Raw genomic sequence first — 18341 nt, 5'->3', positions numbered from 1 at the left:
ATAACTTAGACTTTGGCCCTTTCAATCCTTTTTATTCATAGATGTTTTCTGCTGACACTGCGCTTGGCACTGGGAAATAGACAAAAATACTGCTTCTGCTAAACATTTTTCATTGGGAAAAGAAAATTCCATGCATCCTAACCCCCCTTTTGCTGCAAGAAATGTATAGTCTTTCCTTGACTGAGGGTAGGCGCCATGGGCAACCTCATCCCAATGAATTTCTGCAGTTCCTCAAAATATTTCCACCGTAACTCATTGTGCCTTCTCCTTTAAAGGTTTCAGATGTGTGGAGATGGTTATTGTGACTGCTTAGCCATCCTCAGCCAAGTTATGATGAATAAGTATTTTCATTTGCCACTATAAATCTCTTCATATCTTTGAACTTACTTACCACTTCCATATTACATTGGTATATATGCTTATATACACACACATATGTGTATATGTGTGCGTATATATATTTATGTATATATGGGATTTATCCTTCTCTGGATGAACTTCAACAGAGCATCATAAAGTTAAAGTATAAAAAGTTATTATTCATTGGGAAGAACATTATTAATGAAATTTTATTTATTATTTTTATTTATTATGAGGAGGAATTTCTTTACTTTGAGGGTGGCAGAGCCCTGGAACAGGCTGCCCAGCGAGGTGGTGGAGTCTCCTTCTCTGGAGACATTCAAACCCCGCCTGGACACGTTCCTGTGCAACCTGCTCTGGGTGGACCTGCTTTGGCAGTGGGGTTGGACTAGATGATCTCCAGAGGTCCATTCCCACCCCATATCACTCTTTGATTCTGTGAAATTAGGTGATCTCAGTTCTATTTTTGCCCTCTGCTACAGACTTTCTGTGTGACACAGGTCATGGCTAGTCTGTGTCTTTGTACTCCACCTGCAAAATAGCAATCGAGGCACATCCCCTCCTTACAGAGACGTTAGAAGGATAACTGTAGTAATCTGCTAATCCCTTGCACAGGGATTTTTACATTCTCATGGCACTTCATCTGTGATATGCTCAGACCTTGCTGGTAAGTGCCTATAAATACAGTCATTTGTTACAACCACAGTCTCACGGCTGTAGCTGCCAACCTTTTCGCTTGATAATAACACAGGATGAAGCAAAATGTACCTCGTCCATTTTGGGTTGAACGCACCTGTCTCATGTGAAACAACCTCAGGGCAGTCTGGTACTTGGATAGACAGAAAAAAATTGGTAGAATGCCAGGTAAAAGCTAAGGGCATTGCGATCAAACACATGGACACAGAGAAAATACCTGAGCTGACAGATGAAGGACAAAAGAAGAAGAGGAAACAGTAGAACATACACACCTTCAAGTACATTGCTCGTGGCAGTATTTCCCTCAAAGGCAGTCTGTAAAAAAAAAAAAACAGCCCTGCCCACTTCCCTCCTAACTGCACAGAAAAAACTCCTAATATTCTTTTCTTGAACTGAGTCAATCCCTGTCTGGCTTCTGTAATTCAGTTTAGCTGTAGGAAAAGCTTAAACTTGAAACCTACCTACTGATCTTAGCTGCCATGTGAATTAAGGAATTGAGATTAGGAAAAAGAATGGAAAAGAGCCTGCTGAAGAGGTCCTTGTTAAAAAAGGAAAGGCACACTTATATAAAAAAAAATGGAAATTGAAGAGTAGTCATCCAAAAAGATCCCCCCACACCACCACAGACAGCAAAAGTGAGTTTCTCAAAGGGTTTGGCACATGTTGAGCAGCTAGGATGCAATAAGGGGAGCACCAGAACGCCAGTGTCAATCTGACAAAGGGACCACATGTGCTAACATTTGACCAAGTCCCAAACGGGGACCTGCTAAACTAGCACTGGCAGAGATGGTTTGCAACAGATCCTGCCACTCAACTTTCCGAGCAGCTGATGGAGTGGGAGACCCAGGAGAAAAAGAGTGGATGATGAAGAGCAAAGTTTATAGAAGCTCTGACCGGGCTCAATAAAAGAAAGTCAATTCTAAGTTGTTTGCAGCAAGAAACAGGATTTGCTCTGTTTGTTTAACCTACTCAGTGAAGCTGTTTATAAGGTCCCATCACTGAAGGGTCAGGAGATGCTGATTATTTTTTTATGTGGGGATGGTCCTTAACTGTTAACCTTTTGCAGGAAACCTTCTACAGCCTTTTAGATATTCTACAAAACACACAGTAAAGCCAACGGAATGAAATGCTCCAATGAAAACCCATTACTTAAACTGTCTTAAGGAGAACATGGCTAACGAAGCTGATACTTGAAGTACAGAGGAAAGCCCTTATTAATCAGGATTTACAATAATGCCTCTAGACGCAGATTTTAATTCTTGTTGTCTCTTTAGAGTCTAACCTCACAGTATCAAAACAGTGGGTTTTTTTCATCTGATATTATTAGTATTCATGAAAAGGATTGGTTTTATGACCAGCTGTGGTCCACTTTCTCGAGCTCCCCACTGCATGCATCTGTCTGCATTCTGCTCCATGAAGACTTATGAACTGATAGTCCTCAAAAACCTCCTTTGGCATCATCTTTGTTAGCAAGATTAATGACTGCTAGTTGTAGCTCCTCAAAAAGGAAAAGAAGGCATCTGTATCGCATGACAGTTCAGTAACAAAATGCAGCATCATTTGAGGACTCTCTACCACTTCCAGAAACCCCATGATCGAACGATCATTGGTCTCAAAACAATTCCCTGCTGGCTCCATTCCTGAAAGACTCAGACACTTGTTGCTTGGAGAACTTCTCCCAGGATTTGAACCTTACTCAACTACGTGATATGTGTCTTTTTTTTTTCTCTTTATGAAAGCCCAATCTTCCTCTCTGATCTGCCAAGCAATCTGGCCACTGTTGGAAAGAGATGCCACTTCTGCCTTCCAAAACATCTTGGGTTTCTATGCCTCATTGACTAACACCATTTTGCATCCCAGGGTTTCTCAGTGGAGCTATAACGGGAAGGTGGGATGATAAGCGATATGGGAAGGCTGCTTAGCAAATAGGAAATACAGAGGAAAACACACCGATGCTGCTCTCTGAAATTATAAAACTGGTGCCAACTATAATATTTAAGTGAAAGTATTTTAGAACAGAGTTTTATAGGAAATGCAATGCATAATAAAGTTGGGCTGGGCTGTACTGCAAAGTTCTAGTGAAAAGTCCTTTTATTCCCAATGTGGTTGACTAAGTAATGCTTTAAAAGTTGGTGGTTATTTCCTTTACTCCAGTACAACCAGAGAAACACTCTCTTGCTTTGCACAAGTTCTCAAAGAAACAGAACCACACTCCTATTTTTTCAGGTCTGTAAAATCCAAGTCAAGCATTCAGTAGCTCGTAATGTGCAAGATAATTTTTCCACATAATAGTGAATTACTCTCATTTCATAATTTTTCAGAAGCGATCATACAACCATTATTTCTATGAGAGGTAAAGACTTTATGATGTAATAACTTTCAGAGGTGAATAATGTATTCATGTCAAGTCTTCACAAAAAAAGTCTGCAGAACTTACCAGTTCTGTATTATTATAGTATTTTATTTTTTGTATTTATTTTATAAGCTGTGGCCACATAGCCTGCTCCGCAGAAGACCCAAAATAAAAGCAATTCCTTCCAATAAATTTAAGGCAGCATGAAAGCAAAATTGAGCAGAACAGCAGGAAAAATACATTATTTCCAGGTTAATTATAAAATGAGCTCTATTTTGATGATCATAGGGAAAGTTCTTTAACTACATATAAGGTGTCTGATAGCTTTGTAATGATCCAAAGGAATTAGGGAAAAAAATGGTTCTATAAAATATATAAGGTTTTATGATTGGGATTTTAAAACTGCTTTTTTATGTAGGAGGTTTTAACCAATTTAGCAAGTAAATGTCATATTCAAAGGACAGACTCTTCCTGATATATTGAAATGGTTGAAAACCACACTTGGACTCAGCTGGTAGCATCTGACGGCTGGAGGCGACTGCCCCAAAGCTGATCTGGTAAGGCAGAACCTCAGTGCAAAGCCAAGAGGATCAGCTCACACCACTTTTCCCCGCAGGTTTAAGCGGGGAAGGAGATTTTGCACTGGGCTGGCTGAGGGGTGCTCAAGCTCCCCAGTCTGGTCCAGGGTCAGCAAATCTCTGCAGAGGCGAGGCAGCAAAGAGCCTGGCGCAGAGAGCTCCAGCTTTTTGGAGAATTAACATGCCAGGCTCTCATGTGACAATCATTACAACAGTGAGACCTTATTTAATTTGAAGAGGCCTTATGTAGTAATGAAATAATCAGATCTCTCTATTGAACCTTACTATACGGAATGGAGCTACTGACTCAGCTCACAGTTATCATACCAGACAGGTGCACCAATGAGTCATGTAAAACAATGGGCACGTGGGCTGCTCTTTTTTTCAGAGGAATGTACCTTGAATATTGAATAAATATTAATGAAATATCTACGTGCCAGATCCAAGAGAATACATCAGCATCCATACCGTAGTTTAGACTCCTAAACCCAAATGTGCACGTCAGCACCTGCGTAATCCGGAAGGTACTTAACTCCTTAGGAGTTTTGTTTTTCTGCTTGGGAGTTTTGAAGGCTTGAGTTTTGCTTCCTGCACCCTCCAAGAGCTCCTAAATACACAGGTATCCCCCGAGAGCTTTTCATCTCAGGTGCAGCATTTATATCAGCTGCCCTGCCTGATCCTGGAAAAAAGCCCAGATCACACTAGGAAGATCCTACTCAAGAGTTTGTGGTGGGGAGTAAATATCTAAATATCCAATGTTTTTTAATATTTGTTAAAGACTGCACACCAGTTTCTCTAATTACTGTACACAGGGCTTCATTCTACTGCCACTTGTGAAAGGGGAATTTAATTACATGACAATTACACTATCTGTTTTATGGAAAGGCACATGAAAATGGATAAGAGCTTTGCTTTCATAGAGTCCTGTGGGTACAAACTCTACAAAGTGGAAGTAAGTACCTGCATATACTGTGCTAGTTTATTATTTGGAAATAAAGCCACGCTCAACTCACAAATTCCCTTTAAGCTGAAATACTATACTATGTAATTTAAAATCAAAAGAAAAGAGCAAACACTGAAAAAGGCATATATATGTATATGTCCTGTACGCTGAAAAGGTAAGTTTTAAAAGCCTGCTTTCCTGTGCTTAAAAGGAATAATTATCAAAATAAAAAATGCTAAGTCTTTGAAAACTCCTCATTATTCTCCTATGTTTCAAAAAGCTATGATTTGTAGCTAACAAGCAGTTCATTTAAGCAGAAAGCAGCGAAAGCAGAAGGATGCCTTTGGAAGACAGTAACGCCAGGAAGGATAGAGTCTGAAGAGGTGCTGGGTTAGCTTGGTTTAAAATATGGAAAAATATGACCCCATTCTCCATGGTGTGCCAGCAGCGCTCATTCTCAGGAACGCTGGATGGTGTCTAATATCTATGGCAGTTTTAAACAACATTTATCTTTCAAAGCTGTCCTAACCCGCAGAGCTGCTGTGCTCCAGGAGCTCCTGCATCACCTCCAGGGTAACCTACACTTCAGTGGGTGCATCCCACACGTGGCGTTTCGCTGCGAGCCCAAGGGAGCCGCATCCTGCTGGAGCCAGGCCAGAGCCATGGCCTGGACCAGCCAACTCGGGGGGAAATCATCAGCAGAAAGTCATACATGGTGAGTTTGGGCTTTTTGACTTCTAACTTTGTCTTTGGCTGGAGAAGAAACGTTTCTTAATTCACTGTATCAAAATCACACCAGGAGTCTTGCAACATCTCTTTCTTTATACCCATCTTATAGCAGCCTTCCAGTCCCTAACGGGGTCCGACAGGAGAGATGGGGAGGGACACTTTATCAGGGAGTGGAGCAATAGGACAAGGGATAATGGTTTTAAACTAAAAGAGGAGAGTTTTAGATTAGATATTAGGAAGAAATTCTTTCCTGTGAGCGTGGTGAGACACTGGAACAGGTTGCCCAGAGAAGCTGTGGCTGTCCCATCCCTGGAAGTGTTCAAGGCCAGGCTGGATGGGGCTTTGAGCAACCTGGTCCAGCAGGAGGTGTCCCTGCCCATGGGAGAGGGTTTGGGACTTGATGATCTTTAAGGTCCCTTCCAACCCAAACCATTCTATGATTTTATGATTCTTGAGGGAAAAGTGCAGAAAGGACAAAGCACTTCGGTTTCCCAGTGAAAGAAGTTCAAGAAGATCTGCTGGGGTGGACCTGCAGCCCTCCAGATGTGGGAAGAAATGGGTAAAAGGGAAAGAGAAGGTGCTTTGAATGTCTTCCTTCAAGAATACTAAGATATCATCATAATATTCTTCAAAATCACTCAGAATTGCGCCAAATTGACAACGAAAACATTTTGAGAGCCATTTTGGTCCTCCCCTATTCTCTCATTTGTTCTTTGGCCATGATCAATACTCACAGTTTTGGTTTTGATGGGGCTTGGGATCGATGCAGTTTAACTGTGACAATAAAACCCACCCCTTTATTTATTTATAGTAAAATGGATTTATAGCACACCTGTCTCTCTTAGCATCCTACATTGCTTGTGTGACCCTCCCCAGCTGGATCAAAGGTACGTTGCAGAGCATGGCACACAGGGAGGTGGAGCGACGTGTTTACAGATACCTTGTCACTCAGGAGTGGAAAAAGAAATGTGCAAATCTAATTCTGATCATAATTTTAAACCATGAAAACTTACTAGTTTTTGTACTTAGACTACTGACATGATGGCAGTAAGGGACTATTGCAGCTGATACCAGACCCTGCTCTCTGACGTGTCTTTATAACTCATCTGATTATTTCTAGCTGCCCATGTAATTGGGATGGGTTAATACTGCTGGAAGCAAGTAGATATATATAACCTGTCCCCAAAAAGAAAGCATTAAACCCACACCTACTTAAAAATCACCTGATTTCCATTATTCTTCACAAAAAATGCCAATTCTGCACATGGTTTTCTGAGGTACTTTAATCCTATGACAAGGTTTAACATAAAAGACTCTGTGGATCGGGACTTTAGCCTGTTCTTGCAATTTTCTGACACTGTCCCTCAAGAGAGAACAAATATATCAGGTGTCCTACTTGAAAGTCAACAATTTGACACCACTGCATCTTGTGCTGCTCCTTACGGTGATGGACAACTAAGAATGGCTTAAAAATACAAAGCAAACAGCAAGAGTAAGTGGTTTCAAAATCAATACAAGAATGATCAAGTAGCAGAAGAGTACTTGTTATCTGTTCATCAAAATGATGTGAAAAGACATTCTGTGCATTCAGAATTTAATTTAGCTACTTGCTTTATCATCATAAACACTCATTTCAATATGGACAATGATTATTTTTTTCTTCCCAAACATGAATAATATATAATTGCTGGTATTTTGGAGGAGACAAGGTCTTTACCTTTATCCATCAGGGTAATTTATCATTGTCTTCCTTTTTCTTCTGCAGTGGTGAGAGAGCTTGTCAGCTCAGCTTGTTCTTAAAAAGCTGGAGCGTAATTCAATAATAAATTCACTCAAAGGCTAGCTGTCACGAGGCATTCATTTATTTGTATCCATTAGGTGATCTGCACTGCTGTTCTCTCTAAAGGGTAGTGAAGCTGCGTTTTCTGAAGCCCAGGAAATATATTGCATAGATATTCAGTCATCTCCTTCCCACCACTGCTGCTTCTGCAGAGGCCGTACAGGAAGGCAAATGGGCTGTGATTCCCCCAGGGGTGACAATCAGCAAGCTACGACCGACCTGGTACAGTCTTGAGGAGAAAGTTGTGATTCCTGAAATTCCTGTCCTGAATGATGAGTGTGCCTGCACCACAGATGTCTGCAGGACATCAGAGATGCAGGACACAGAGGTCCACGTCACCTCTGTGTGGGCTGCTTACGGGGGATTGCTCACAGCAAGTGGCATGGATCCAACTCCAATCCTACCCACGAGGGTGATGGCACTGGGACAGAAGGACGTAGGATGTCCCATGCCCAGCAATCTACAGTCCTGACCTACACTGAGAAGGAGATGGCTTCATGAATTACAGCAGCAGGAATGGAAGGCAGAGGGTTGTCCCAAGGCAGGATGCCGGAGCCCTCCGTCAGAACCAAAAGATCTCCTGCCCTCCCTCCTGTTGGACAAGCTATAAAGCCAGCAGCTGGAAGGAGAGATGAAAATGGTTCATCTTGCCCCCAGCTGCTGCTGTGATCTTTATGGAGACACTGAGCAGTTCCGTGGGTAGGAGGGATATCATCACCTGTCTGTTGTAAAAGAAACCTGAGGAGACTGACCAGGGAGCACCCTACTAAAGAAAGGGCATATCCACACATGCAAATACAGCCAGTCTCATTTGCTCAGACTAATTGGGTCCCAGATGGTCCCAGACCATGCTCCTCCATGGAGCAGTCACTGTCTGATCACTGCTGAAGTGCTGCCATTTCCAGGGGGCAAAAGAGCTATTTTAAAAGTTTCAGCTTTTCTAGGTGGTAAAAACAGACAATCGAAACTACAAAGAGAAGCCAAGTAAGCAGAAAACACTTGCAATGGTTGATTTTATCCAGATCTATAGGATCTTTAAGAACTAACAGGAACGCATGATGTCTTTTAACATCCCAAAAGAGTAATGGCATTTTTAGCAACCTAACGGACCGATAAGCCCAGACTGTGTGCTGTGATGCTCTCTCAGGGGAAAACATACCTTCTGCTTGAGGTCCTTCACTGCTATTTGCAACTGCTCTTGTGATAAGTCAAGATATTTAGCTTGAGAGACGCAACACAATCGCAGCTTGAGGTGACATATCTGTAGACCATATTTAGCGATACACACCCTATTTAGTGTGATACACACCCTATGCTGATATTTTAAGAACAGCAACCTCATAAATCATCGCTATGTCTGTATAATTCTTTGTGTTAACTGAAATGGAACAAGGAGCCCCATTTATTAATTCCACTGCAGTTAATAAAAAGCAATCATTAAAACCCTTCCTATTGATTTGAATCTTTGCATTCCCCTCACTCTAATAATCTATATGCCAGATAAACCTTTCTGCTAGCAGCTGCTCCTTTTGAATCACGAATCTTCCTTTGGCAGGACGTCTCCAGATGGTTAGTAATTCCTTCCTACATAGAGATGTACCATCAGATCTGTGAAACACGTGTAACTCCTGTTGGGAGTTTATGTGGCCCTAAATGACAAAGGCTTTCTCTGGTCCTCTGCTGGCACTCCCAGAAACAAATTCACTGCATAAATGAGAATTTCCCACTATTTTCCCCCACCTCTGTGTGCTACTGAATGCAAGTGCCCTGTAAAGAGAAGTTGCAATTTTTATTGCACATGTATGAAGACTCTCATAGTTCTTTAGTTGTATGGAAAAAGTTCATTAAACACGGACATGTGTCTGCCAAAACTCTCTACCTGTCAGAACAGAGACACATGGATCTGATACGAGAGTCCTCTGTGGAAAGGTTTCTGACTGTGAGCTCAGCTGAGGAATTGCAACCCTAAATATATCAGAAAAGTGAAATTGTGAGTATAACCTATTTCATATTTTGAAGCCTGATTTTACATCAACAAATCACAACGGACAGCAGAGAACTCCCTGTGCTAACACTTAGTGCAGAGCCCAGACTGTTCAGTATCCAGAACCCTCAATCTTCGGAACGCTGAGGAAGTACAACGATTTGCAACCATGCAGCTGGTGACTCACTTCCCTCATTCTAGTTTCTCTCACTTTTGGTTCTGTCAGTGGAAGAAGTTCTGCCATTGGTGTTTACTAGATACTTCTGGAAAATGACAGTCACTTGAACTGGAAAAGCCCTGATGAATGTTAACTTCACACCTTGAAATAAGAGAAGGGAGGAAAGATGCAATTGCCCATGTTGGGAGGGAAGCATCTTGTCTTCCTGGCTGGTAGGACATTCCAGAGGAGGAGACAGCCAGCAGAATTACATCAACTACAAAATTCTTCAGATACCCATTTTCCTTAGACAGTGTCCATGTTCTGCATCTTGCTGCCATTCCACATCTTCCCATGGCCAAGCAGCTCACGCTTTACCTCTTACTGAATCAAAACCAAATCTCACTTACCCTCCTTCAAAGGGGTTGTCTCCTGGGATGACGTGAGTGCTGTCCTTGCCGATCAGGAACTTGATCCTGTCGTAGAACGAATGCAAGCTCTGCTGGGAGACAGGGGCTTGTGTCTCCTGGATGATATCCAGGGGGTCCGGGGAGCCCAGGCACAGGGCGTTGACGTGGCACAGTGGCTGCAAGCAGCAGTCTGGGTCCATGCAATCCACCAGGCCATCTGCATAAGGGTAAGGAAGAGCTTAGATCCATGGTAACATGGAGTGTTTTCAGACTTCAGAGTGAAAGAACTTTATCCAGTGCACACAACAGAGAAATGTGCATAGAGTAAGACATGTTTCCTTAAAGCCCCAATAAGGAACCTCAAATATGCATTAAAATGTGTATATATAAAAACATACACAAACACATGAGATTAGAAGTTAAAAAAAACATGTTTGGGGCTGGTTCTGGGATAAGACATTTCACATCTCAGTCACTCAGATAACTCCAGAGCCCCTGATGGCGGGTTTTTTTCTGTGCATGTACCAATGGCTTTTGTACATTGTTCCTGCTGCCCACAGGCTAAAGATTCTGGCTAGAGAAATGAGAAGGGAGATTTTGCTGGGAAGGTTGGGTCTCTTTTGGCCTTTGTCACGTTTATTCCATGCAGACACAGAGTAACAGTTGATCTCAAACTCTCAGGATATAAATCTTGTACTTTCAGCAAGAATAGCAGTGGACACACATGACAAAAGCTTGGCAAGTGCAGTCTAGCAAAATTAGGGTTTGCGTATCTGTCAAGTTATCAAACACACAGAGAGTCCTATTTCCCCTCCCAGGGCCACAGCAGTGTTCCTCTGTTCATTCTGAGATGCCACTGCTCATTGCCAACAGCTTAGTAAAAAGCCGTGACGGGAAAGGCAATCCCAAAAAAAAAACTCAGCGAGGTTTGATGAAGCATCTCGTTTAGAAACAAAAGTTGTTAGCGTGTAGTTGAGATGGATCTTTAAATCAGATAAGGGAACTGGGTGGTTTTGTTCTGGGGTAATGGGATATGGAGCCCTTCACTTCCAACCCATCAGTTTAAGCAAGACACTTTGATAGGGAATGAAAATTGTTACCATGTGATGGCTGTTCAAAGACCTATGTAAAATGAGCAGCTGGTCTCAGTGTAGTATATCAGAGAAACCTCCTTTATATTTAGCATCCTACTGATGGTTTCAGCATTAAGGCAAGAAATGAATGTGCTTGGAAAGCAAAACTGTCCTGAGAGGTAAGTCTCTCCTGAAGCAGGATAAGACTTGGAGTTGTCAGAAAAATATTTTTTTCAATTTCAAAGAAACAGTAAATTAAAAGAAGCCAGTTTGTTATTATTACAGATCATGAGCTTCAGTTTCATCCCAGTTACACCAGTATGAATTTGAAGTCCTTTCACTAACGTTATTCCCATTACTTTGAATTTACTGTAATAGAAGTAGGATGAGAATCTGATCTCTTATTACTGCTGTAGTACTTAATGATGACTTACACATCATGGACTAGGATTCTGTTGAGATATACCTGTGGCCTTCTTGGAAGATTTTAGTGCCATATAACATCACTGGGGTCCAGCGGAGGGCCACAAAGATGATCAGAGGGCTGGAGCCCTTCTGCTGTGAAGACAGGCTGAGAGAGTTGGGGATGTTCAGCCTGGAGAAGAGAAGGCTCCGGGGAGACCTTACAGCCCCTTCCAGTCCCTAAACGGGGCTACAGGAGAGATGGGGAGGGACTCTTGATCAGGGACAGGAGTGATAGGACAAGGGGTAATGGTTTTAAACTGAAAGAGGGGAGATTTAGATTAGATCTCAGGAAGAAATTCTTTCCTGTGAGGGTGGTGAGACACTGGAACAGGTTGCCCAGAGAAGCTGTCTGCCCCATACCTGGAGGGGTTCAAGGCCAGGCTGGATGGGGCTTTGAGCAACCTGGTCTAGTGGGAGGTGTCCCTGCCCATGGCAGGGGGCTGGAACTAGACGATCTTTAAGGACCCTTCCAAGCCAAACCATTCTACGATTCTGTGATTCTAAGTGGTTTCCCATACACAGAAAACTGAACAAAATAAGCCTGTTCGGGGTTCTCAGAGCTTCCAGTCTACGTGTGGGTCAAAGTGCAATGAATATCTGCTCCATGTAGACACACACCCCCCCCCCCCCCATGAGTCATTTTCACAAGTGCCCTGCACCTGCCATTAATGATAATGGGAGCAGTGTTAGATTAGCTAAAGTGCTTTTGAAAATCCCATTCATTATCCTTACCTCTGTCTGTTCTGATATCTCTACATCTTTATAACTCCTTGCAAAATTGCCACAAAAATTTATCAGCTCAGGCACAAAATCTACCCATCTCCCTTTTCTCTTGATGACTAGTGATAATGAAAAAGAACTAATTACATTTTATTTGCCCATTAAAAAAATGACTTGCTGCAGACGATTAGGCCAGTAGGATTCTGGAAGGTCAAATCTCAGATGGAGTTTGAGAGATCGTTCCCAGAATAAAGACCTGCATAGATGGGATATGCTTATCCATAGCTACCTAATAGAAAAAAAAAAAAAAGAGGGAAAAGAAACAGCAAACCATCCCTGTTACTATATCGACTATAGTTTCAAGCAAGATAAAATGTTGTCATTTTCTCCCACACGCTAATAATGTCTTCTAAGGCTACACACACTCTGCGGAGAGGATGGAAAACCAGCTGTACCATCCCTCTTCATTACCCTGTCTTTATTCCAGGCATCAAAAATGTGTTTTGGGACCTGAAGCTGCAAGACAGCAAAGAAATGTTGTCTTTGCAGGAAACAGTAGATAAATGTTTGAAGAACAGATGCAGAGGACAATGTTTTGTACAGGTGGGAATGCTGAGGACTCATCTGCAGATAAGCCTTTCAACTAATGTGTTTCAGGCCTGTCTGGAATAAGTTGGGGGCAATTACACCAGAGAGGTTTGTCACTGACATCTTAAAGCCATTAAGGTCCTCAAGAGCTGAAATGGGGTTTAGCTACTCAACTCCCTCATCAGCAGTTTCAGGGCAGGACATTTCTTTAGTTTAGAAAACATAAAGGCCATTTTATCTGACACATGGAGAACAGCAAGAGTTCAGTTAAAAACCAGATCATAAATAGTGATGTCTCCATCTGAATATTGTTTTCTTGTGGTTTTTACTGTACGGTCCACAAGTGATCCAAGTGGTGCCCTACAGCAAATTGTAAGGACATACAATGAAATTGTACACAGCCATGACTTCTCATGCCCTGAGATCTCTCACTGGATCCATCAGAAGAGTAAGGATAAAGTAAGCTTCGCCCAGAAGCTCCCTACCCATGAACTGCAAGGCATTAAGGTACCTGCATGGATTAAGAGAAAATAAAATCACAGCAAAATAAAACTCATGCTTTAATGGTCCAAACAGAAAATCAAATGTGGGAAGGCACCACCAACACCAAAGGAAACTATGGCAAGGTATGATCTCACAGAACAACATGAAGTCATAATACAAAACACCTTTAAAATTTATAAAGGTGAATTTTCCTTAGAACTCATTGCAAAATTTTCAGAGAGAGGTAACAGACAGAGATGAACACGGGATCAGTGGCTTCTGCACCCCAAGTTTTGCAGCAGCAAAGCCACAGAGACCCACGATCCATCCGTGGATTCCCAACTCCAGTAGCTCCCAGAGCACAGATAAGCAGCACGGTGAGTTCTCAGTTATGGCCATATTTACACAGCTCTTAGCTTTAAAAAGTGGCAGCTCCTTTACTCTACATATGGCCGCAATATGACTATGGCACTTCAGACCAGAGACGTGTTCCTGAGTTATCTCCGTGCAAGGTTGAAAGTCCCGTGTAGAGGGATTACAGTAATTCATATGCTTTAAGGTCAAAGACACTACTACAATCAGTTTGTCTGACCTCTTAGATACACAGGCTGTTCATTCCCTCCACCCCCAAACTGGATTAAAGCTTGTCTTTTAGAAATATATCTCATATATCAAAGACAGCTGATTACAGTGAGTCCACCACTTCCTCCAATAAGCTATTCAAATGCTTAATTACTGCTAGGAAACTGCGTCTTATTTCAAGGTTGAATTTGTCTAACTCCAATATCCCGCCACTGGACCTTGTTTTGCCTTTGTCTTCAAGGTTACCAACGTTTCCTTCTGTCCCGCATGCTCAGGCATCTTGTCCAAGTGCAACTCCCTCCACACAGAGCAACAATCCATTCCAAACCTTTTCTCTGAACAGCTGAGGAAGATTAAACTTCCCATCCTAAGGTTTGTTTTCCGGCTGCTGGATTTTTTTTTGGTGTGTGGCATCCTTTGATCTCCTCCCAGTAATTTCCCATCTTTTATTACGTGCGGGCACCAACACTGGACTCAGAACTGTGGCAGCAATATTGGGCACAGAAGAGAGACCACTTCCCAGCTTTGGGGTTTTTTTATACTTCTAGGGTTCACAGTAGCCTTTTAACAACAGCCTTGCACTGAGAACTCATGTTGAGACAATTATCTCCAGTGACCTCTAAATCCTGTTCCGAGTCATTGCTTTCCAAGTGTCTCCCAAGCCCCATGTATAACACACTCTCTTTGTTCCCAGGGGTATTTATCTTGCATTTTGCTGCATTAAGACAGATTTTGTTTGATTGTGACCTTGTAGCGATGTGAGTCAGATCACTGTGTATCAAAATGATCCGAGTACGTTATTTATCACCATACCAAGCTTTAGGTGACCTGAAGATTTTACCAGGAGAGATTTAAACTACGTACTAAGACAACGATGAAAATGCTGAATAGGGTTGGATACAACAAGCAGTTCCAAGGGATCCCTTCAGAAACAGCTTCAATCATGGATGCCTGTCAATTAACAAATTAATTTGGAGATCTGCCACTGAGCCAGATTTTAAAACACCTCTTGTGTTCCTTATTATTTCCACGTAATAAGACTTTTACCATCTTTGAGACACTTTATGCACACTATATAGACACGTGTACCCTTAACACCCAGGCTGGCAGTCTTGCCAAAAATAAAACTCTTCTCTACAACTTCTTTGTGTAAAACCATGAAATAAGGTTCCTGCTGACTGGAAAGTAGCCAATGTTATTCCAATCTACATAAAGGACAAGAGGAAGACCCAGGGAACTACAGACCAGTTTGTCTAACCTCAGCTCCTGGACAAATTACAGAGACAATTATACTGAGAACTATTGAAAGGCATTTAAAGAATAATCAGGGACAGTCAACAGGGGTTCACACAGGGAAAGTCCTGTTTAACTAATTTAATATCCTTCTACGATAAGGTCACTCGCCCAGTGGATGAAGGGAAGGCGGTGGATGTAGTTTTTCTGGACTTCAGTAAGGCTTTTGATACTGTCCCTCACAGCATCCTTCTGGACAAGTTGTCCAGCTGTGGGATGGGTAGGTTCACGGTGCGCTGGGTGAAGAACTGGTTGAAGGGCAGAACTCAAAGGGTTGTAGTGAATGGGACTACATCTGGCTGGTGACCAGTGATCAGAGGTGTTCTTCAGGGGTCAGTCCTAAGGGCAGTCCTGTTCAATGCATTTATCAACAGTCTGGATGCAGGAGTTGAACGCATCATTAAGAAGTCTGACGATGATACCAAACATCTGGTAAATGGCCTCAAGAGGAAATGGTCTCAAGTTGCAGCAGGGGAGGTTTAGATTAGATATTAGGAAAAAAATTTTACACTGAAAGGGTTATCAAGCATTGGAATGGGCTGGTCAGGGAAGTGGTGGAGTCACCATCCCTGGATGTACTTAAAAGACGGGCAGATGTGATGCTGAGGGACATGGGTTAGTGATGCTTTTTGTCAGTGTTAGGTTGATGATTGGACTCCATGATCTGAAAGGTCCCTTCCAGCCTTGAAGATTCTATGATTCTATATGATCAATAGGTTGCATCTTTAACTATGAATCATACAATCACAGAATAAGTAAGACTGATGGGACCGCTGAGCTCATCTTGTGAGCCCTGTCTCATTCCCTTCAGAGAGGAACAGACATGAAGGAGAATGAATGGGATCAGCAGAAGATGTTCCTTTCCTGCCATATAGGATAAAGCAGCTCTAATTTATTCAGCTAACATTATTTTTTAGGCGACCAAGTCCACTTTGACCAGATAACCTGCAGTCTGTGTATCACCAGACAGTCAGTTTTACTTTGGGATTACTGCATCTAGCTCACTTCTTGTAGGTGGAGTCGGAATACTGTTTTTAGAAAGATGCTCTATCCCATTTTAGAGATTGAAAATCCACCAATCTCATTAGTGAGCTCTTCCAAACGCTACCTTAGACTGTAAACTCTTTGGGAGCAGAGACCGCGTTTTATTTTCAGTTCACAAAACGTTTGTTCTAGTCCTGAAGGGCTCTGAAGTGCCAGCACAACCTGATGAAATAACCACAACTCTCATTAAAGATCTTTATCTGTAGTGTATTTTCAGCCTTTTCTCCATGCAAGGATTGCTTCAGGGAAGTGACTAGACTCTGAAGCTACACGTGCCTTCTTGGAGCAGGACCTTGGCCTAACAAGCATGACACTTGCTTAACACCAGCTGTAAAACAACTGGTATTAAATGATTTTAAACCCTCTCACTGCAGAAACTCGGACGGCTACCTTAGATAGCAATGACAAATCTGAATGTTGACCTTATTCAGAAGGAGTTTCACAAGATAGTCAATGTCATAATGGCCTTCCACAGTCACTTGGGTGCCAAACTTAAGATGACCTAAAATTACTTGTCGTTCAAACACTGATTGTGACCCACCACTTTCTGAAAATTGTGCCCTTTATGATATTTCAATAGGACACAAAAAAATGCAGGCACCCAAACCAACCAGAAATTTTGGGAATCTGGAGCTACTGGGGTCAGAGTGAAGGACTCGGGGCCACGTCTCACTTATTCTGCCCACCAGAGCTTCAGTATTTACCACACAAGGATTTTCAGGATCCAAGGCAAAAGTAATTTTCTTCTCAAAAAAAACCCAACAACTAAACTGAACCTGCTCCAGGTGTGTTCTCACAGAAAGGAGGCTGGTATGGTAAGCACCACATCTGCCCGGTGACTGGACATACTGCTTCCCACCCGAGCATGCAGGATGGGGCAGGTGTGAGGAACTAAAGGGGCTTTGTGACTGTCTTCCTTATCTGTAAACCTTCATGTCTAGACTCTCCAGCTTCTCTGAAAGCCTCCTTTGCTAGGAATGGATTAAATCCCAAGGCACGCAACCAGCCACAAACTGATAGGAAAATCAGTGTCTGTTGAACACCACTACTTACCAGGAGAGGCAGATCTTTTCCCTTACTTCTAAATTATGAGGAGATGAGGGCCACAAAGATGCTTTCAGGGCTGGAGCACCTCTGCTATGAGGACAGGCTAAGAGAGTTGGGGATGTTCAGCCTGGAGAAGAAAAGGCTCTGGGAGACCTTACAGCCCCTTCCAGTCCCTAAAGGGGTCCGACAGGAGAGATGGGGAGGGACACTTTATCAGGGAGTGGAGCAATAGGACAAGGGGTAATGGTTTTAAACCGGAAGAGGTAAGATTTAGATTAGATATCAGGAAGAAATTCTTTCCTGTGAGGGTGGTGAGACACTGGAACAGGTTGCCCAGAGAAGCTGTGGAGGCCCCATCCCAGGAAGTGTTCAAGGCCAGGCTGGATGGGGCTTTGAGCAACCTGGTCTAGTGGGAGGTGTCCCTGCCCATGGCAGGGGGGGGTGGAACTTGATGGTCTTTAAGGTCCCTTCCAACCCAAACCATTCTGTGATTCTATTCTATGATTCTATGAGTGTGACATATTCCCTCCTCAGAACTAAAACTGTCACGTTGACAACCACTAATATCCTGCAAAATAATGACTATCCAGCAGCAATGTCCCCTACTGTCCCTGCATTCCTGGGGTTGCTGCTGCACTCACTGGCTGCAGAGTGCTCACAAATCCCACTGCAGTCTCATTCCTCTCTCAAGTCCCATGCAGTCTAGCTTCCAAGTCCCTCACCCACCACCCCGCAGCACCAACAAGGTGTCAAGGATTAGAGTTTTGTACAGAAGCAAAGGGATGGTTTTGAGAGACTGCTTCTGCAGTAAACAAGATCAGCCGAGAGCTAATAAAATTTCAAATTAGCTGTGACTTTTCATGGCCCCACAATTGTGTTGGCTGATTTAATGGGCAGCGTCTTAGCTCGCTGAGATTGAATAATTGAACATTTCTACAGAGTTATGGATGCTGCAACAAAAATCCGTCGTGCTAACATCAACAACGGAATGCAAAT

General features: G+C 42.6%; 1 protein-coding gene across 1 annotated transcript in view; it reads right to left on the bottom strand.

The window, feature by feature from the left end:
- The window catches only part of TENM4 (teneurin transmembrane protein 4), a 374463-nt gene that overhangs the window by 89658 nt on the left and 266464 nt on the right, over positions 1–18341 (bottom strand). Inside the window, 1 exon segment of the mRNA XM_074146667.1 lies at positions 10051–10267. Coding sequence (XP_074002768.1) covers positions 10051–10267 — 217 coding nt within the window.

Source organism: Numenius arquata, chromosome 1 (genome assembly GCF_964106895.1).
Source record: "Numenius arquata chromosome 1, bNumArq3.hap1.1, whole genome shotgun sequence".
Classification (NCBI taxonomy): Eukaryota; Metazoa; Chordata; class Aves; order Charadriiformes; family Scolopacidae; genus Numenius; species Numenius arquata.
The sequence above is the reverse complement of the archived record's forward strand: the minus strand, read 5'-3'. Positions and strand labels throughout refer to the sequence as shown.